Consider the following 22,249-nt stretch of genomic DNA (forward strand, 5'->3'; position numbering starts at 1 on the left):
CTACCTACATCTTACTGTATCTTAAATAGTTGTATGGATTATGAGACTCTTCAGAGTGACCAAGTAGGAAATACCAGAGACAGATAGTATTCAGGAAGCATAGGGACTGCTGCTTTTGCATATTTATTGAATTACTGCATCAATAATATACAAAATTGCATAGATTTCAAATATTCTGTGCCATAATATATGGCAGGTGAATTCATCAAAGCGGTAACAAGGGGATTGCTTCACATATTTTAATGAAAAAATATGTTTGTATTAATTATATATCATGTTTCAATATTTAATGAATAGCTGTAATGAGTAATCACCAATAGTTTACAGAAAACCAATCATAGCTGGAAAATTTCTCCAGTAGTTTTTGTACATGTGTTTAACTATAAATACAGAAAATATGTAATTAGCACTGGAATTATTCATTGAATTGCTAAATAAATAATATGTTTGCATTACTTCCTTGGGATATTGCTTTACAACAACTATTTTTATTTAGCAGAAAAAGTAATGCATCCTAATATTGTAAAGGAGCCAAGGTTGTTTATACCCGCTATGTTTTTCTATAACAGTATTACATAGCTGTCTAAATGTGCATTACAGACTCTCTGCTAATGGTGATAGATGTGGGCAGCAGACACGAAACTGCATTGATAGGATGCATCATGCCATTATAAAATACATTTCACACCTTTGGGGACATGTTTTTCAGTACGTGTTATGATATTTGAGGATATACTGACGATTGTAAAGGTCAAAGTTCTTACAGTGGTGAACTGAGATGACTGCACAAGTTAAAAAAAAAGTGCTTTAGTATTTATGTATTTGTTTTGGTCTTTTGAATGCTTATTTTTAAAATATGTCACACATTTTATCATTTGAAAAAAATACATATTAAATATATAAATAAAGAGAGTCTAAGTCTAATCTCATGTTGTTAGTTTTAAATTTGTATACCTCAGCATATACCACTGTGAGAATAGTGAGGTCTCTTGTATTCAGGTTTGGGCACTAAATACACATAATTTTAATGTATTCAAATCACCAAATACAAATCAAATTCTGAAGGTTTATAGGCAGCTGTGCAAAATCCCTAACCAAGTAGGAGGAAGAAATCTGTTGTGCCAGGGAGCAAACTGAGTGATAAGTTAGTCCAGTGCGTAGGCTACTGGCTGAAGTACAAAAGGTCTGAAATAATTGCAGCCTGTTACTGTCCCCAGGCTTCTGGCGAACAGCTTGTTTCCCTTCTTGTGCTTTCTGCTTGTTCTTCTTTGGTCTGTTTGGATTAGAAGTCACAAACTGCAGAGATACTGTTACTGTGTTATAAGACCTATACATGCAGTGAGGCTCTTTGGGTATTTGGGCTTTCAGGGGAAACCCAAATGAATGTTAAAAACAATGAACTAGTAAAGATTAATATAGAATAGAATATAGTATCCAGTGTGCTGAGCGCACTGCATTTTGTTTCAGAGAGTTTGATGTTAAAGGCAAGTTTATGGGGCACGAATCAGTAGACTGAATCCTAATTGCTACAAAGTGGTCTTGTCAGGCCATTGAATTATTGAATGCAGCTCAGCCCTGCTTTTCCTGTGTCTGTATCCTTATGTGCAAGAGAACATATGAAATAATTTCTGGGTGTAAGTCACGAGAAAGAATTTTTATCTTGGCTTGGGCTAAAACATGCCTGTTGTTATCAGGGTGCAGAGAAGTGTGACGCAGATGACACAGCTCGGAGGGTGGAGTGTCGTGTCGCTGCTCTCAGAACTTTAGTCCTTGGGAATAATGTCAGTAGGCCAGTATACATTTAACATGTTCACAGGCAATTGTGTCAGTGATTATGCTTTTAGGAAATACTGCTACTGCAGATGTTTTCAAATTTTTCCTGTATTTGTCAAATCAGTTTGCTTGCCTGTATAGTCAGGGATGTTACTAATACTCAAGAAACTAAAGCATTCCATTAAGTCTATGATCACTTAGATTTTTCAGAAATTAAGGAGTAATTAAAAGCATTCATTAGGATGAGACTGGTGATGTGTCAAACTGTATTTTCTCTTAGATCCAATCAACGTTACAATTGAACATTTCACAGATCGATGTAGATGAATGTAGGAGTGTCAACTGTAGTGAGGGCAACGGTTGTACAAACTACCTCGCCGTGAGCGACATCCCAACGGTGATGGATACTGGCAGTGTGTCGTTCGTCTCGGTAACAACCGCCGTCAATGCGGTCTGCACCTGTTCAGCTAGGGACAGAGTTCATCAGTCTTGTTCCTCCTACCCTCGAAGCCCTTGTCTCAATGGTGGGATATGTATTGACACTTTGAATGGTTACAGGTGAGGAAACTTGTATTGCAGTATTTTTTCTTTTCTTCTACTTTCAAAGCATCGAGTGGAGCTTACAACATACAGGTCTAAAAAAATCATAAATGTGCTTTTGACTGAGGGACAAACAAAAAAACCCATGAGTGCACTGGAATATGACAACAGAGTCTTTACTTACAGCCCAATAATAGTGTTGTAGTCCTGAAAGCGGTGGAAATAGTGTGTGAGTAAGAAAGAAGACCCTGGGGGAAAAATAGTGGTATAATTAACATGTCATTTTTTAATTACACCTTATTCAGTGTGAAGGAATGGGAAATATGTGCTGTTGGGTTTTTGTTTTTTTTTTTTCTTTTTCTTTTCCAGAAGAGTAGTAATAAAAGCGAGTATCAGTGGTAGCAGCTGGGATGCAGGGGGAGTGAAATGTAGTTTAAACAATGGGTAATAAGGAGTTTAGAAAACATTAAATAGGAAACTTGGTATATTATAGCATCACCTGTCATGCACCAGTATTCCTCTAGCAAAATTATACTGCTTTATTCTAGCTAGGAATTAACCTCCCTGAGTTTTCTCTGTAATAAATTGACCAATTGATGCATAGTATTCTATGTTACTTATTTAGTGAAATAAGTCATTGTTCTCAAAAATATGGCCTCAAAAATAATTCTTTTTGATGGAGATAGTCTAGTGGATAAATATGCTTTGTACTCTTAAAGTCTTTTAATAATTGCCAAGCACCTCTGAGACTCTGCTAAGTTCTTTATTGTTTCACTGCTGTTTTCTTTACTGTGATTTTAAGGGCTACATTTGTTGCACGTAAAACCAAAAAAGTTGAACATTGGGGAATTTTGACTATTTTTTATGTTTGTGCTCTTTCAGATGTCTTTGTCCTGCTTCATTTCATGGACCAGACTGCCAGCAGACTAAGCACAGTTTCCATGGAAATGGTTATGCATGGTTTCGTCCCATCAGGCCTTGTTTTGAAAGCTCGCTCTCTCTAGAGTTTATTACTGTGGTTCCAGATGGACTTTTACTATATAGTGGCCCTTTATCAAATCCAGAACCTGGGAGTACAGAAAACTTCATTGCAATAGGTACTTCTGCAAAAGTGTGTGAAAAAATTAAATGTCTTTTGGGAATGGGTTGCCTGTGAACAGTGTAGTAGTTAGTGTGTGAATCCTGTCTTTCAATCTTAGAAGATAATTTGTTTTCTGGTTTGAAAATGTTTTTAAACATTTCCTAATAGGTCTTTCTTCTCGGATGTCTGTTTTTGTAGCCTGCACCTATGGCTTTAGGTCCATTGCAGAGTTGTAGAAATTGAGGGGAAAGCAAAATAGACAGATTGCTATATATAAAAAGATAATCCCCCTAGGAAAACTGTAGTGCTATAAAGGAATTTAGGTACTTTGAAGATAGGTATTACATGACTAATGCAGTCTTAGTTGCATGTCATTCTTATCTAGCTTGGTGAGAAAAGAAATCGACTTAAACTGCTTTCAGTCTCGGGGCATTTTAGTACTTTTTTTTTTTTAAATGATTTGATGGATGAATCCAGCCTCAGTGTGCCACTGTAGGAAAATTTATACACAAGTAGAACTCATTGCTTTATATTGACACATATTTAAAAGGTTACCACTGCTTTTTGTTTTTTAATTAATATACAAGATGTACGGTATGGTTGGTATTTTATATTTTCCTAATTAATTGAACAGTTGTGGTGTTGTATATTGTTAATCATTTACCTCTTTTTTGTTTTGTTTTGCAGTTACTTGTAGACTTGAGTAGAAGATGGGAGGGAGTAAAACCTGCATGTGTTAATTGTTTCAGAGCATTATAAAATTGCAAATTGCTTATCAGGAATTAGTTCCAGTGTTTTGACAAAGAAGTGGCACAATCTAAAATATAAAAATAAATACTATATTGAATGAGTCTTTCTGCATAATAGAAGTCATAGAATATAACTCCAGTTATTTCTATAGTGAACCCTACTTTATGTGATTAGCAATAACCATTAAATCAGTGCATTCACCTACTGCTAAAATATCCAAATTGAAAGATTCTCATAGCTGAATGTAATTTCTTTTTCATGTTGTATTAGAACTCTCCGGTGGTATTCCTGTGCTGAAGATGAGCCGTGGCTCAGGTTTTGTGATACTGCAGTTTCCAAGTCACCTGAATGTAGCAGATAAAAAATGGCATCAACTAGAAGTCAGAACCAGTGGTCAGGTCAGTTATTTGATTTTATTTTTTTTTCCCACACCAGGATATTTATATTTCCAATAGCATTTGCCTGTGCAGAAACAGTAGGGTGGAAAAACCAGACTGAGTAATTATATGTATTATTCTAAGTGTGCTTATAGATTTGATGAATAATAGAATTTTGGGAAGACAGCACTGTCAATTCCAAATTACCTACATTGTGATCCATATTCCAGGATCTGAGGAATCTTTTCTCCCATTTTTTTTAAGCTCTGCAGCACACGTGGAATGTGCATAAAGTCTTAGTTTTATTTTGCATGTTCAGTGTACACAATTGGACACCGAAATCAGTTACCTATGCACAAAAAGCAGATAATTATTTATTTGCAAATGCAGTTACAATTTTTGTGAAAGTGGTTAAACTACTCAGAAGCATAAATTAAATGCAGAGTTAAGTGCCTTCTATTGTCAAACGGTTCCATTTTGGCTTTACTGTTTATTGCAAGATGGAAAACAGAACAGGAAAAAACCCAACCTTTTTTGCTTGATGGTATGCAAAAAGATGAAAATTTGATATAACTCGTTTATTGAATTTCACAGAAGTGGTTAATTCAGTAATCCTGTGTCTTGGTGTAGGATGTTCGATTCACTTTGGATCGCTGCAGTGCAGCTGTTATTTCAGAGATAGAAGGAGTAGGCAAATGGTTGTCTACTGAAGATCGTACAAATTGTGAAGTCGTTGGGTCTCTTCCACAAAGAGCAAGGTACATTTCTGGAGATTCACTGAAAAACATTTTATTCTAAGGCCTTTCAACATTCTACCTATCAAATTGAAGCAAAGTTATTAATGACTAGGAGCATAAAAGCATTTGCTTTTCTCTAAGACCTTCTGGGCCAAGTCTGGACCTTAAAGCACTAAACAAAGGAATCAGTCTTCCTCTGAGTAGTGTTGCAGTACTAAATGGCAACCCCAGAACACTACGTGGCTAGTACTGGCACTGTGCACCATCCCTTACCCGCAGGATTTCTCTCTTTATTTATCAAGTCACTGTTCTTGAAAACCACACGAAATTAGGCCAGTTGACTTTTTAAGGGCAATGACTCTGGATCCTCAACCAATCTTACTGTCTGATTGATTTAAGTCTGAGGGCTCCTACTGACAACCTTTGAACATATTAAGGCAGACTAACGCATCAGGGCCTCCAGCTGATCCAAGGTTACTGCCCTTATGGCGGAGTCAGAGGCATGCGCATGTATCCATACCTCAGCTGTTCATTTCACAGCCTGGGGTCCTTGTATAAACTGCTGATTGAAGCAGGCTGGTGCTGGTGTGCCTGGTTGTGAGCTGCAGAGTCTTGTGACGAGATGTACAATCCATCTCTGCTTTCCAGCAAAGTAAGACAGCCTAGGTGCGAGAATGACTCTGGTAGTTTAAATTGCTTGTACTGTTGGGTCAGCCTTTATCCTCAGTTAAAACTGAAAGAGCTGGAAAATTGTATTCAAAAAGCAATTATTACATTCAAAGCAGAAGGATGTGTTCAGCTGCATTCTGCAAGGGTTTGGATTCAGTATAATTCAATCCTTTGCACTGATGCTTATTGCCCTTGCTGATGACACCAAGCTGGCATAAATGACCGGTATGTTGGAGAGTGTCACTTGGAATTTAATAATTATCTCAACAAACTGAAAATAGGACCTGGAAATATACTGTATTTTTCTACTCCAGCAAAGGGCCATTTCTGCATGCAGGCAGAAATAACCAGCCTCACAAATACAGAGAAGGGAACAACTGCTAAGTATCAGTGAAAGATATGAATTGTAGTTGGAAAGTGAGTCAGCAATGCCACATTAATGTGAAAAAGGCAAGTACTCCACAGTAATACCTCAACGTGTGTAGATCTCTAAGATATGGAAGGTAATTTTTCCACTCTGGTTAGCACTGTTGGGCCTCAGCTGGAGTCCTGGTCCCAGTTTGTGCAGGGCAGATGTGTACCAACTGGGTAGAGTCCAGAGAAGAGCAATCGGCTTGCCTTGAGAATGAGACCTATCAAGAATGAAGGAATTGAGGTCACCTAACTGAAAGAAGGCAAAACTGAGGAGAGATATGATAAATCTCAGTGTATATAAAAGAATAGTACAAAGAGGATTTAGACAATCTCCTGTACAGGGCCTTAAGTTACAGTGAGGAATATTCAGGTTATATTTTAGGGAAACCTTTGGACTAATAAAGATACTTGAGCTGTGGAATAGATAGTGCCAGCAAGTGTGCTGATTGGCATTGGGGTTAAGCCTTGTCAGCAGGTGCATGGGGCCCTCCTGGTCATGAAAGGAGCACACAAAAAAGGGACAAATATAAGAACAAATGAAAACAAAAAACTGAGTTGATTGGAGGGGGGGGAAGAAACTCTGAGGACTAAAATATGTGGAATTTTTTGGCTCAGAGAGATGACTGGGAGACATGGCAGAGCCTGGGCATGTGTACCTTAGCCTTTAGACCGCATTGACTCAACTTTTAGGTTTCTGGCCTTTATCATGCACAAACCAGTTTTTGTTGTAGTATTCCTACAGTATAGGATGAATGTTCACATACAGAAGCACTTGAAGGAGAATACAGTGTCTAGAATATCACAGTTGTTCCTGAGTTGAACACAAACATATCTGAATTGTAATAGTGTCCCACAGTTAAGCTCCCAATAGACTTCACTGTCAGGTTGAAAAAATAAATTACTCTTTATTTTAAAGGGCTGGCTTCTGCTTACTGACTGGCTGTCTTTCAGAGAATAGTTGCATTCTTTTGTTATTTTACAAAGCTTCTATTGTTTGGAAATGCAGTGTAAATGTGTGTCTATCTGCTGTATTATATAATGCCTATGTTTGAAGGTAATTTCACATCTATTTTTATTATTCATATAATTTTTAAAGGTATTTGAATGTGAACCATGTTCTGCAGCTAGGTGGTGTAAAAGAATCGTTACCATATTCCTACCCACAGTTGCTACACAAACACTTTTCTGGTTGTTTGCGCAATTTCATCTTGGATACTCAGGTAAGAGAAGTGCAACGTTTGTCTTCAGCAAAGAAGTAAACTCTCCTATTAAATTTTGGGGCGATATACCTGAAACTTTTGCTTCCATTAATCTACTCAATGCCTGTGTGCATCAGTGTAAAATACAAGAAAGTTCTAGATTTTTCTGTCATAATTAGAATAACTACCTTGAAAAGTTATTTCTCAATTACGAGCAGATGTATTTGTGAACCAGAAACTGTGCCTTTGTTTATCCCCTACTTCATGCCAGCTGTCTTCCAAGCTTCTTTGCACATTCAGGGAACTTCTGAATGGCAATTGTATAATGGTATATTTATGCCAGCTGTCTGCTTTGTTAGGAAATATTAGGGGTTTTTTGCTTGCATAGTCAGTTGAGTTTATTCAAAGGCAAAATATGGTCTTGGTAAAATAAGTTGAAATCTGAATGTCAAAAAGCAAACTTAGCATCTTAAGCAATGCAGATGAAGAGCATGCTGTTATGTGGTATAGCTGTTTCTGTTTGCGTGAAGTATAAGTGTTTCTTCAATAATATTTCGGTGTCACACAATTTTCTCTTGAAGGTATATGACCTTCAGTCTCCTGCAGAGTCCCTGAATAGCTTCCCTGGCTGCACACTTACGGATGGGAGCTGTGAGACCATGGGGTCTTCTTCCTGCGGTATTCATGGGAGGTGTCTTGGAGACTGGGGCTCGTTCGCCTGTCATTGTTTGCCAGGTTACTACGGCTATCGATGCGATAAAGGTGAAGTTTGGTTTTCTGTTACATTATTGATGAACGGGTAAATTTCACAATACAGAAAACTTAAAATGTTTGTGGGTATTGATTGCTGAGGTGGTTTCTGATGTTTACGTTGTGTAAAGCCACGTTTCAGTGTAGTGCCCTGCGATTTTTAACAATTTATTTTCTAATTCCCTTTGAGAATTACTTTCTCACTATCAGATCATTTCTTTAGTCCTGAGGGTGTTTGTGCAATAATTATATGATGGAGATTGCGTGACAAAAGAACTGTGAACAAAATTATTTGTTCTCATCACAATTTTTTGATTTTGCATATGTTCACACTTTCAGAAATATCTAATAACCTAAAACTTAAATGTGAGTGTGCAAATACCACTTACTGTGCCAGATTAGAATTACACAACTGGAATTAGAAATTACTGCTCTGTAGGTATCTGGAAGAGACTCTATTGGCTTAAGGATCTGTGCTTTTGGTATAGTAGGATCTTTTCTTTAGCTTGCATGGAGCCAAAGTTTGCAGCAAGAAGACAACTATAAAATAGCAGGTTGTGAAAATTGCTCGTGGAACTTAGTATTTTGTCTGCAATCTCTTCTTTTGTCTTGCTCAGAGCTGCTGCTTTCCTGCTGTCATCCTGTGTGAGCACTGTAAGGAGAAGCATTAGCAGGATCAAGTCAGGAGGGAGATCACCTCTTTACAGAGAAAGATGAAGTGGGAGAGTGACTGGGGAAGTTGTGGCAATAGATAAAGTGACGTGTCCCAAAAGACGAGTTACGTCTTATGGATCCATGCTGTGCATTGCAATTTTTTCTTTTACTTTCAACTCTTATTTTGAAAATAATGGAAACAGTAGTATTTCCCTCTCCCTACAAAATGGTTTAAAGGTCTTTATCCTTACTTTTTAGTTGCCAAAGAATATACATTTGGGCCAGGAAGTCACATACGTTATCAACTTCCCATTAGTGTGCCTGCCCGTAGGACGCTGTTTGAAGCCATGATTAGGACACGGCAGCCTGACAGTGTCATCACAAGCATGTTGTCTCGAAATAAGGATGAACACATCACCCTACAGGTGAGCAAGGCACCCCAGACAGTAATAGCATGAAGTTAAATCAATGCCAGCGAATAGTTAGCCCAGAGAAATGTTAGCTTAAGAGTTGGAAAAAGAACTAAAAACCTTATGCTAAGCATAACTTTGGAATTTGTTGTATGGACACTTAAAGATCTGTTCCTTCACTTAAGATATTGCCCGCACAACCGTGGTATCCCATTGGATTTCAAATGAATTAATTGCCAGTTACAGTGAAGTACAGTTTGCTGAACAGAATAGGGTGAGTAGTGTGTCCTCCCCGGTGTCCTGTTCAGCTGTGGTCACGAGTGGCTGATTCTGCATCATTCAGACCCTGCCAAGAAAGGTGCCTGTAGCAGTTCTGATGATGTCACTCTCAAAATGACAACCTGTTCATTTTATATGTACCACTGAATGAGTCACCTCTTCAGCTAAGTTGGTTTGAGCTGTCAGTGTAGAAGTGCTGCACCAGAGTCTCAACCGTTTGAAGAACCCCATGTATTTGTCCAGGAGAGAAGCAGGGTAAAATTACTCTGAGTGAATTACATACTACTGCGAGTACACTGCTACCAGTCTAGTTCAGGAGCACCTGAAGTATCTTTGTATTACACTGTATGTGCAGTGTGAACATACCCTAAATTTAAAAAAATGCTTTAAGATTGATGATTACATACAAGTCTTAGTTCAAGTAATGTGACAGTTACAGGTGAATACAAAATGTCAGGTGATGACTTCTCTTTTCTTTCTTACTACTTTGTTAATTATCCACAAGGTTGTTCAGGGATTCTTAGTGGTCTCATATAATCTTGGTGATGGAGACTATTCTGTAAGCCTTCCCTCCTACCACATTGATAATGGTGAATGGCATCATATCACAATGGAGAGAAATGAAAATGAATTTACTCTTCGCCTCTATGAAGGAGGTGGGAAGAGAGAAATTCTGAAAGCAGCAGGAGTATACAAAGAGATTGTGATTGACCCCAGCAGCTTGGTCCTTGGAAACACCTACCCATTCAATCAAAACAAGAGTTTTCAAGGTGAGGAATTCTTGCTCTGACTGTTCAGAATATGGACCTGTAAAAATGAAGGTTTATTGGTACTACGTGGGCATACTGCGAGAAGCTTTCTTGTTTATGTCGGGCCTCAGACAGATTTCTTGCATGACACTTTGCAAAAGGGACGAATAAATGGTTCTGACTAGGAAAAAGGTAGAGCAGGGAATTATGTACAAATACTGTTATGTACTCTACTGTATGTAGAGTGTTTGTAACTGGAGATCCACAGGCTTCTCCCAGGTGTGCTGTGGGTGGCTCATTGCATCAGATACACAGAACCAGTTCATTGCATGGTTCTATCCAGTCCATGCGGCAGCTGTCCATCCCTACCAAATACAACTGTCCCTGTGCTGAAAGGAACAGTTCTATTTTATACAGGCATGGCAGAGCACACAACAAGCTCTGGGTTGTTTATGCACCTTTATGCACCGTCTTGCTATTACTGGATTTTACAGTCACTCTGTTGAAGCATTAACTAAAATTAGAAATGGTGTATTGATTAAATTTTTAGCAACTGAGTGGACAGAAATTGAACGGTTACACAAAGGAAATATAGAGAAACATAAGGTTAACATACCCATAAAAGCTTTTTACTCTGTCCCGAGTTGGCAGCTCACCCTTCACTTAAAATCACAGTATAAATAACGCACAGTTCCACAGCACGTCTTTTCCATTGACAAGGAAGACACATGCCATTACTTGGTCAAATGCGCCTGGTATCTGTCTTATCACCTCTCTCCCATGGCTTTCACCTCTTTAACCAGATTCTAGTAGATCCATTTGAAACAAGGCGGTAATGTTTTCACCAGATAAAAGTATTTCAGTGAGTAACACAAAACTGCAGGGAGAAAATCTGTAAAATGTTCTATTTAATGCACATACAACAACTTACAATGTAAGTGTATCACAAATTATTTAGAAAAAGATTGTTTTCTATTGTTTCACTAGAAGTATTCCAATAACTAAAGTTTTTCCTAAGAACTAGGGACCGTATTTTGAATTTTTATTTATAGGAGTAATAGTATTTGGTTTTTAAGTAAGTAGATTAAAGAAGTCAAATGGTTACATGAAGATCATTTTAATTGGAACAATTAATGTTGGTGTTAAGCAGCTGAAACTTTAAGGGCTTTGAAGTTATAAAATATACTTAATTCTTCAAGGTATATGCTTTTGTGCTAGGCATCTTGTGTGTACAAAATTAATGCCACACATCTTCAGTACAGAATTTCTATCAGTGACCCAAGGCTGTTTCACTATTATTTGTGGTTTGCTCTTCTATAAGTTAAGCTGTAAACTACAAATAAAAATCAACCAATCACAATTTATACTGGTACACATTGAAGAATATAACAGATTTTTCCACAATATTTGGACTTTTCTATTGAAAACACAGTGAAGGGGTATGTGTTCCGCTGTCTTGAGCGCAAGCAGATAGGGGCCTGCAGCAGCAGTTGGTTCTTGCGGAAAACAGTGGGAATCTTGATCAAAACTTTAACAGATTTGAGTCAAAAAATGGAGCACGATGCTATGAAAGTTTAGGTAAATTTAAATTTTGGTAGCCTGGGTCCTTCGTTAAACATCAACTGCCAAATCTCACAGCTGCTTCAAATCATTCTTGCTGAATGGCTTTTAAAATAGTCTCTTTGTGCCTTGCCTCAGGATGTATGAAGGATGTCAGATTTAATAACTACAGGATCCCTCTGGATACTCACGTGAAGGAGCTGGTGTCAGTATTAAGTGCCCAAGGCGTCAAAGAAGGCTGTTCTTCAGAGGCTTGTAGGAATAACCCTTGTAACCAGGAATTTATTTGTATCGATTTGTGGATGATGCATGAATGCAGGTAAAAGGTGGAAATAAAAGCCCAAGCCCCTCAGATTCAGGTGGGAAAGGGTGGGTGTTGAAGAACTTTAGAAGGCTGCCACTGGCAAGCTCATCAAATCAGTTGAACCACAGTGAAACAGCTGGATGCCTGTGTAGGCATTAGGTAACTCGAAGAACACTGTCCTTTTAGGTGTTCCCCTTGGCCGCTGTAAATCAGCATGTCTCCATTGATTCTGTAACAATTTCAGCTGCCTGTCTTGACTGAAAATATTTAGAGTAGCAGCAAATCCAGAATGTTTGTAAACCTTGAAAACCAGGAAAAGAGGGTGTGTTAGCCTGAGTGGAGCAGAACACCAGGACGGCCAGCTGCCTTGTGAAGCTTGTGCTGTGCACGGTAGATGTGCTTTCTTTTGTCAGTGTCTGACTTCTTGTATTGCCTTCAGCTGTGACCTCCCTTCCCTTACAGGCTGCTCAAGCTGCATTAGAAGCACCGCATTGTTAAGCTCAGAGTTCTTGTGTGGGGCTGGGGTTAGGGTAATACTAATTCAAGTTAGTTGTGCTGTGAAAACATACGCTTGAAGCCTTACTGGCTGCCACTGTCCACGCAGTTTTCTAGAGTGTATTTTTTTCTGGAAATTCACTGTGATGGAAACACAAAGAACATAACATAGCTTGTCCTGCCAAGGCACAACTGCAGACTCTAAATCCAGCTATTTTTCACATGGGTGATCTTGCAGAAGCCAGTGGAACTACTCGAGTTCTGAAAGCCCTAAACCTAAGGGTTTGAAGTTGTGGAGCTCATTGTTGTATGACTGCTATAGATAAGACTGCAATCCTGTAATTATTCTAAGTAACTTCTAGTAGCTACTTCAGAAACTGTATATAGAGTGTCATCAAAGACTGTTTTAAAATCTTAAATGTTGTGTTTCCTGCCTACTTTTCTTGAAGTTTAATGGTTTCATTCTGCCTTCGTCTTTTCAGTTGCCCTCCAGGACACATGATGATGGAAAATGCCACTGGTAGACAGTGTGTCTACACTGCCTGTGCTAAAAGGCCCTGTAACTATGGTACCTGCATCTCCCAGTCACCAACCAAGTTCCAATGCCACTGCCCTGATGGCTACACTGGACAGAACTGTGAAATCACACTGGCGATCTTTCACAAGGATACAGGCCTCAGCTTTAGTTCCATGTTTGCCATCTGCATTTGCTTTTTGGCACTGTTAGGTAGTTATGGCAATTACATCTTGTATTACCTTTGGTGAACTCATTTATCCATCTTGTCCTGAATACTCATCATCTCATCCTCCTGCTGAAAACCTCAGTTTCCTAATGGAGACTTTGCCTTCATTTCTTTGCCATGGTCTCGGCTCCATCAGTAACTTATTATTTCATCTCTGTGTGCGTATATTGCTAAGTGAATCAACATTTGTGAGTGATGGAAAGTCTTTGCAGTTTTATTTTCTGCTTATTTTCACTTCACTACTAAGGAACTGTTCAGATGCATAATTGGAAGCAAATTCAATTGAACAGCAAGTGTGGAAGTTGCTACCAGCTAAGCATTGTTTAAAATACTATTGAGCATGAAACAGATTTTTCAGTCTAGGAGAAATACACTGTCCAGTAGGAATACACTTGGGCAGACAGGAGCAGTCTCTTGCGTCTTGCCAGATGTGTCACAGCTACTAACAGCTGCTCTTGGCTTCCTCAGCCTTTTCAGGCTCAGGCATTGGGTCTCAGAAAGAAGAGGAAAGACAAAGAAGGATGTTGCTAGTGAGTCCCTGTTTATTCAAATTTCATGAAAGTTTGCCTCAGTAAGGACATAGGATTTTTCTCATGGCTTTTACAGTGTTAATTGTGTCATTCAGAAGTTGTAGGAAGCGTATGAAAATGTATTATGGACTGTTTTGCATCATCTGTAGCTACGTGAAATACCATCATTTTCCCCAGCTCTGCTAGATGCTGTTTGCTGTGCAAATACCAACAGCAAATAACACGGGAAGCGAACTGGTTGCACAGCTTTTGGAATCCCAGTTAGTTGAAGTTGATGAGACATCATGTGTTAGAGGGGGGTTTTGCTGTGTCAGAGCAGTTTTATTGTGAGCTGACTTTGTGTTGCTGCCTGTGCTTGACTGAACCTGACTGAAAAACCATCAATATCTTTTACCTAATAATTCTGCTAATCTTTCAGGTCTAAATTATGAGTTAGAAACAGTTGATTTTAACCAAGTGGTGAGCATCACTGTGAAAATTTTAATAGATGTGAGAGATACGATCTTCAGTGAAGGTACTCATGGGTTACGCTCTTGGAACATGGGCTGTATTCATTTTAAGTATTGGCTTTCTGCTAGTGGTGACAGTAAAAGAATAGGAGAGATGTAGAACATTAAAAGACTTCTTGACTATCTCAAAATCAGCTCAGCTGAAAAATGACTGCCAAAAGTTACCATGTGTGGAAATCTGTGTGACACTTTCTGTTAATTGTGGGGGCAGTAGGGTGGAAGAGGTAAATACACATCATTGATTCAGCTTGAAGGGTATAGCTACACAGCGCAGGGCATGGACACACCTCGGTGTGCACCAGTCCCAGACCCAAACTCATCTAGATGCTGCTCCACAGACCTGCACTCTGCCATGGCGATACTCTGTAAGAGATTCTGGTCTTTTTAATGCTCTGCGTTGTTAGTTCATGGCATCCAATGGTTTGAGGTCTTACTGTGAGCTTTGATCAATTTCTATAGAGTCGGTAACAGAGTGGTACACAAGTTCCTATTTACGTAATGTTCAATATCTGATGCTGAAGCTTTACAACTGTCGGTGTGTAAAATGCACCTAAGCATTTAAGAAAAATGTTTAAATTCATAGATGCTAAGGCAAAATGTGCCTGATTTTTTTTTTCTAGTGAAATGTATAAAAGTCATTTCCCCTTTTTGTCTTGTGTCGTCTTGTGCTTCATTTCTGTGTAATTCTCTTACTGTCAGCACATTCTTACGTGGGTGCTACCCCTTTGTATACATTTTCTCTTACAAAGTTTAACTCAAGACAGTAAATAACCCCAGGTTTCAGACCACCACTTGGGTCATTTGGTTCTTCAGTTACTTATAGCAACTTCTTGAAGAGTTGTACTTTAAAAGGTATTTTAAAATGCTCTTTGAAGGCCTTTTCTTCTGTCTGTGATACTCACTTGTAACTACATTTAAGAGTGCAAAAATCAGATATTTGCTGAGAAACAGAAACCTGCAGCGCTGCTGGCTCTGACTGCAACCAGTGCTGCAGTATGTGTGTAGAGCGGCTGCTAAGCTGCCCTGCAGCGCTTGGGTATACAAATGTGTTACGTGTTTCTGAGTGATGTCCTGTTTTGCTCCTGTGTGTTTACACAGCTCTGTTCAGTGCTGTATTCTTGTGGGCTCACTGGAAGAGTCACAAATGTCTGAACGAAGGAGTTTACCATGTATCTGCCCATCATGAGGATCTGGAGGACATCAGAGAAAATATCCTCAACTACAACGAAGAAGGGGGTGGGGAACAAGATCAAGTAAGGATCACTGTGTCACAATTAAGAGGGGACTGGTGGCTCAACATGCTAATGAAAATATATTTTAAGCTTTTCCTTTATAACTGAGGACCTTAGTCTTTGTTCTGTTGATTCATTACTGCAATCGGTAGATGAATTATTTGCAAGGTTATGTACACAAGGGTGCATGTTTCTTAAGCGGAGATAAGTGCCTATCAATTTTTAATTTGTTGTAAAGCAAGTGATCCTATGTGCATATTTAAAAATGCTTTAGAGTGAGTTTGGCAATACAGAACTAAGAGCTGATGGTTTTGGTTTCACGGCTGAGGAGCCGCTGAGGTTCTCAGTAGTAGTTACTGCTGGAGCACTGAGGGCTTGACAGAGCCTGATGTGAATGGTTTGTTACGAACAGTCTCTTTCTGGAGATTGCTGACAACAGCCGTTATTCAGACTTGCCTCATTAAGAACCCAAGGTACTGCGTCATTCCTCTTGGGCCCTAAAGCACGGAGTGGTGTGGAAGAACCTTCTTGCATTTTCTGTTCTGGAGAGAAATAAACTAGTGAACACAAGCTGTGTTGATACTTAGAGTAGGCCAGGTTGTGCCCAAACCACAGAATGTTAACATTTCTGCTAGCTGCTCTAAGGATTTCTACATGTCAGTTTAAACCAAAACTTTGAAAGAAAACTCAGATACTGTAGGTGAGTAATTTAAATAGATTATTTGCTGACCCACAGACATTTCTTGTGTTTCAAAAAAGTAATGGACTTCGTTGCCACCTTTGAAACTGTTCATTTCTTGGATTCAAAAGGTGGTGTGACTCTGCAGAGGTAGTAAGTCAGGGCACTAATGTGATGGGTCAAAAAATGGCAGTGACTCAAAAGAATATTACATGTGACCTGTCCCAAAATTCCAAATATCTTCAAGAATTTTTGGTTATAAAATATAGTGTTTTACAAGGCCAGCTGAGAAAATATTCTTAAATGTAAGAATATCCTTAATTTCTTGATGAATTAGCGTGAGCATAATAGACAGACACTTTCCATGCGATAAAAGACAGCTGTATGCATAAATCCTGTTTTCCTTAATCAGATTAACTTCCTCTACAATACTTTGCAATTTTACACCCAGAAGGTCTATAGATTAAGGAAATCCACAGTTACTATATGACATGTTTAATTACTTTTGGAGAGTTCTTAAAATATACTCCTTATTTTAAGCAGTGGAAGCAGACTAGTGAGTTGATGATCTTCATCTGAGGTTATTACTCAGATGTCTTGAAGAAATCCTGCTCAGAGTGAAGCCTCTACAGGTCCTGTATACTGTTCCTGAATTACTCAGATTTTACAGTTGCTGGGATTGCAGCTAAAACTTTCCAGTACCCTTTTTAATACCCAATTGTTTGTCTAGATTTAAAAGAAAAAAAAAATAATCCAGAATTACAATCCTTTAATTGTATCCTAATGTTACCTTAGCAAAAGGATCACGAGGGCACTTGGACAGGAGAGTTTTGTCTTTGTGAAGTTAGTGGAGGGAAGGTCGGACTATGGGGACAAGATGCTGTCTTACTAAGGAGTTTCTGCACTGGAAATAACTAACACGATCCCTCAGGGAAAGAGTTCATAAAATCCCTCAGGGAAAGAGTTCATAACAATTGTGGTAGATCAGTGCACTGCTGAGTATATGCTTAACACAACTAAGCACCAAGTGTTGTTAAAAGCCAGCTTTGAAGTGAGAGGCAAGGATTGACTTGGGTTTGTAGACTACCAAGTATGAGTGGTGCGTCATTAGAAGAAATGTGTCATTTTAATGAACAACTGATGGCAGTGAAGGATGAGTTTAATATCACCCAGCTCATTGAAAGGATGGCCCTTAAATCTGTATTTGGACAAAGTCCCATTTAAATTTCTTACGACTACAAGTTGCCATGTGGTATTGATTATACTGGTAGCCATTGTATTCTAAAATCATAGAACAGAATCAGAGAATCATTTTGGTTGGAAGAGAGCGTTAAGATCAGATGCTTGTAGTGGGATAATACTGTAGCTTACACTTACTTAGAACATGCCTAAGATGAGACCTGAAGCGCAGATGCCTACATTGTTCATCACTAATGGTATTTAGTCTCCGGAGGAATGGAAATAAGCAGCTGTTAGTCCTGTCCCAAACCCTAGTCTTGCCACTTAATGTGGCTTCTTGATTCCAGGTGGGATTTTTTTGAAGTGGTTCTCTCTGATCACAATTGAGTAAAGGCTCACCAAGATTACCTAGGATAATCGCTTGTAAAAATGGTTATGCACAATTCAGCATGCGAGAGAGTAAATGTACTCTTTTGGAACGTGCCGATTTGACAGCTCTGTCACTGATGGCTACTGTTCAGATGAATGGCATGGGCAATACAAAGAATTACTTGTTTGCTCTAATGAATTGTGTCTCACACAGCCTGTCAACATTCCTCTTTTGCCTGTAAGTCCAGAGACGCATCCTTTGGACTGTAGGAAGGTGAAGGATGCTGTAGGACACCACTTTTCTTTTGTTCAGCTGGTGTAAAGATTCTGATCAGTTAATGCAATTAACATGTATGGTACTGGTAGCTTTAGTGGCAGAAGTCGCACTTAGGACTGCGGCACAATTATCAGACAGCGTTAACTTCTTCTGTGCTAGAATGGAATTTTTTTTTTTAATAAGAGGCAGTTACTTGGCTTTTACAATCACGCCTCTTCCATGTAACATCCCTAGCCCTTGTTCCATGGATTGATAGCATTTTAACAGAAATCACAGTAGATGTTTAAACTATTCGTGCAGAAAGATTTCTTGTAACATGCTACTGTGAATGTCCTTTCTCACCTTTGTTACCAGACTTGGTATCAGTATTTAATAATGCTAAAATATTCAGATCTGAATTTCAGAATAAAATATGGGGCATTTCTGTCATTTTTATTTAGCTTCTAATGTGAAATTAGACTGATTTTGAACCTATCTGTAGAAGGGCAGGCTGCACAGGTGTTCCTCATGCATTCTCATCTGCTTGGTGGGTTTGGACTTCCTTAGGCACATTGTAGGTGGCAGAGTTGGCTGAAAAGCCAGTCCTTCATGTCTTCACACTAAACTGCCTCAGGATTGTTCCTCCTTCAAATCCACTAGAATGTGAAATTTTGGGACTGCTAGAGAGTATTAATTTAACGTGAACGGTTTCTCACTCCAGGATGCATACAACATGGCAGAACTGCAGGTGTCTATTCAAACCAGCCCAGCCTACTCCCTCTACAAGAAGAAAGAAAACCCAGCAAAAGGGAACAGTTTCTTTAGCGAGGCGTCCCCAACCACGCAGGAGCAGACCGACATGTCAGCAACTACAGCAGCTTCCTTTACCAGTGGAGACTTCAGTCAGTACTTGTCAGATGTTGTCAGAGGTGCTGACTGTCTGCCCCAAGACTCACCACAGGTATTCTGCACCGAAGGAGAAGGCTCGCTTGCCAGCAGCCTCAGTACCCTGAGCTCTGCTGGGCTGGATGAGGGGATAGTGTATGATGACATCAAAGGGTGGGGACCCAAGTTTGAGAAATTGAGCAAACTGTACTCCCATACCGATGCAGAAGACCTGTAGATTACCAAGCCCACTAATTTCAAAGTTTTGGAAGCACAGGTGAAGGACAAGTTTTTCATGCTCCTGCTATGTACTACTCTCCTCCCTGCTTTTTTCCCCTGTTACGAGAGGTGGTGAAATTCCCACTCAGGACCCACACTTTGCATCTAATTGAAAAATGTAGTAGTAGGAGCTAATCTTGGGACATTCTAGACACTTATGTTTGGGTATATAAACTTAGTGGAAATAAAGGGAGAACTCTGGGGTACTTAGTCATCACATACTGTGTTTAAGAAATAGACATTTTGTCCCCAAGGTAAGAAAGGACTCTTCGAGAGATCCTGTGTACCTTAGCTGAGATGGTGCTCAAAGCATGAAGCAGGCATGCTGCATGTACTGGTTTCAGTAGGAGCTTTAGCAGTTATTTGAAGAGAAAAAGCACATTGACTTTTTCTCGTGGAAAAGTCTCTGTTGTACGATATCCACCCTGTGTCCCTGAGGGAGGCCGAGTTAAAGCACTTGCTCACCAAGCACAGCGCAGAGGAGAGCCCAGGGATCCAGGTCAAGCAATGAAGCAGCAAGGATGGTGATCCTTAACTTTGGTTGTAACTTAATGAAATCCCTCTCTGCTGGCATATAAATGCAGAAACAATTTAGGTACAACATATCAAATCAGCTGCTTCCAACTAAATACTTTTCTTAAGCAAAAGGCCAGGCCAGGCTAGCCTCAAAGGTCACTAGTTGGGAATTTCAGTAGCAAACACCACAGTTCACAAATAATCTTTCATTCCTAATGGGTCACTGAACAGCCTAAACCAAGGACCAGCCAGAACCACGGCATTTGCACCTCCAATCCTGCCCCTCACGGTTTGCTGACCCTCCTTTCGTAGGAGCACTGCAAGAACAGGTTTGAGGGGCTGGAGACTCACTGTGTAACAGCAGCACTGACCAACTGCAGCTGTAGCCCAGTAATGCCTTGCCAGGAAGAGCTGATGCATTTCCAGGGAGGAAAAACGCAACATCCCTTGCATGTCATCAAAATACCTCGTGTCTTTAGGATGTCAGAAGACTGAAGGTCTGTCCTATACTGGGGGGGGGAGGGGGGAGGAAAGAACTTCACCCACCACTGGCACTTCTAAAGCTAATATCCTATGATAAACAAAACCCTGCCAGAAGTCTAATGATTCCAAGCCGGTGCTTTTCCAAAAGCCATGCGTGGCAGCACTTAATACAGGCCTCCCTCAGATACATTTTAGTAGAAAACCACGGTCAACTGGGGACAGAGAAATACAGGGAAAAACTAACAGTGGTTGCAGGGGGTAGAATATTATGCTCTAAATTATTGGTCCCTTTTTCAGACTGTTTAATGTCCAGCTAGTATTCTGGATTTTTTTTTTAAACTTGACAATATTTGGAAGAGAGAAGGTTCCATAAAATTATTAATTTGGATTTTTTTTAATTGAGACCACTCATATAATAAATGGAATAAAGTGCAGCAAGAGCACAATCTTATTTTATGCTGTTTATGTATTATATGTAAATCATATACATATCAGCTTATAATATGACTATATCACAGATTCTAAGATAATCTGTTTTGTTTCATTAAAGCTTAAACCTATGTATTGTAAGAGACATTAAAACTGCTTTTCTTAGAGTTGCATCAGTAGCTTGTTTGGGGAGGTCTGGCTTTTTTTTTTCTATATACATATGTTAAAATCCATAAACAAATAGGTCAATGCAATCTGCAGGCTACATTAAGTTGCACATTTCCCAAATGAGAAATGTTTACACAGTCTCTTATTCGTGCACACATTTGTGACCCACAAACTGGAAAGTGTTAAGCGCACACTGAACTAATGGTCACAGGCTGCAGATGATGTGGCATTTTCATCTGGAAAAGCGAAATGCCATTTTTACTCGTGCCTAATAGTTTTGCTGCACAGACAGTACATAGTCTGTGATTTTGTAATTTCACTGATACATTCACCTGTGAGGAAACATAGGCTAAAATACCTTGCAGCATTCACAAGTCAGGTATGTCAGATTCTGTGTCTCACGATCACAGCAGTCACAAACAGGATATGGAAAATGAAGTAAATACATGTTATGTACAAAACCCTATTCCTTTCCCAAACAGCAGTAATTTTTGTCTGCATACCTTGTGTTCTTTCTATTGCTATGGATATGCTGTTATTTTGGCTGGTTTTAATTTAATTTAGCTTGTAAGGTCCTTGGGGCAAGGACTGTCTGTATTTGCCTGTGAAGTATCATGCATATCTAAGGCACCATATAAATAATAAATAAGCCTTCTGTATATGATGTCTCTTCCTTGCATATATTTAAGGTTGACTAAAGCTTGGACTCTATTGAATTATTTCTCTCTCGGCCTTGATCAGATACTGCCACAGACATGAGTCCTCCATGCGGATCTGTCTGAAAAGCTGAGGGAAACATTCCAGTTGTTAGTTTCCTTCCTCTTCCTCCCCAGTCTGATTTTAATTCATTCCCATCTGAATACCAAGTTGAGATTTGCAACAAAACACACTCAGCAGAGGAGTCAGTGGTGCTTTGCTCTAACTGCTTCACAGCTAAACCAGTTACTAAGCACCTGGGGAAAAAAATTAACTCTCTCACCTTGCCAGGAATGTGCCCAAATAACCTGACTACAGCGTATTCTGTGATACGGAGGTCTGGGTCCTGTTTGTTGAAGCTCCTACTCCATCCATGAAGTACTTAACTGGTCAGTGGGTGATGCTAAAAGCAAGCCAGAACACAACTCTCTAGCTTGGTGACTGGGAGCCACACGGGCAGCACAGCTGCAGCGTTCCTGAGCTCGAGATGTCTCCTGTTACCCCTCCCAAACAGGCAATTTGGAAGCCAACATGAAGTTGCCGCTCTACTACTGC

At 39.4% G+C, this 22,249-nt stretch overlaps 1 protein-coding gene across 1 annotated transcript in view; it reads left to right on the top strand.

Annotated features, from left to right (window-relative positions):
- Window positions 1-20,432, top strand: part of LOC104642019 (neural-cadherin) — a 45,901-nt gene extending 25,469 nt beyond the window's left edge. The window contains exons 21-32 of the mRNA XM_075765997.1: window positions 2,054-2,331; window positions 3,196-3,410; window positions 4,415-4,542; window positions 5,152-5,279; window positions 7,438-7,561; window positions 8,122-8,302; window positions 9,203-9,369; window positions 10,139-10,403; window positions 12,081-12,261; window positions 13,224-13,468; window positions 15,622-15,776; window positions 18,960-20,432. Coding sequence (XP_075622112.1) covers window positions 2,054-2,331; window positions 3,196-3,410; window positions 4,415-4,542; window positions 5,152-5,279; window positions 7,438-7,561; window positions 8,122-8,302; window positions 9,203-9,369; window positions 10,139-10,403; window positions 12,081-12,261; window positions 13,224-13,468; window positions 15,622-15,776; window positions 18,960-19,361 — 2,469 coding nt within the window. The 3' untranslated portion in view covers window positions 19,362-20,432. The remainder of the gene's footprint in view (window positions 1-2,053; window positions 2,332-3,195; window positions 3,411-4,414; window positions 4,543-5,151; window positions 5,280-7,437; window positions 7,562-8,121; window positions 8,303-9,202; window positions 9,370-10,138; window positions 10,404-12,080; window positions 12,262-13,223; window positions 13,469-15,621; window positions 15,777-18,959) is intronic.
- The last annotated feature ends 1,817 nt before the right edge of the window (window positions 20,433-22,249 follow it).

Source organism: Balearica regulorum, chromosome 13 (genome assembly GCF_011004875.1).
Source record: "Balearica regulorum gibbericeps isolate bBalReg1 chromosome 13, bBalReg1.pri, whole genome shotgun sequence".
NCBI classification, from domain to species: domain Eukaryota; kingdom Metazoa; phylum Chordata; class Aves; order Gruiformes; family Gruidae; genus Balearica; species Balearica regulorum.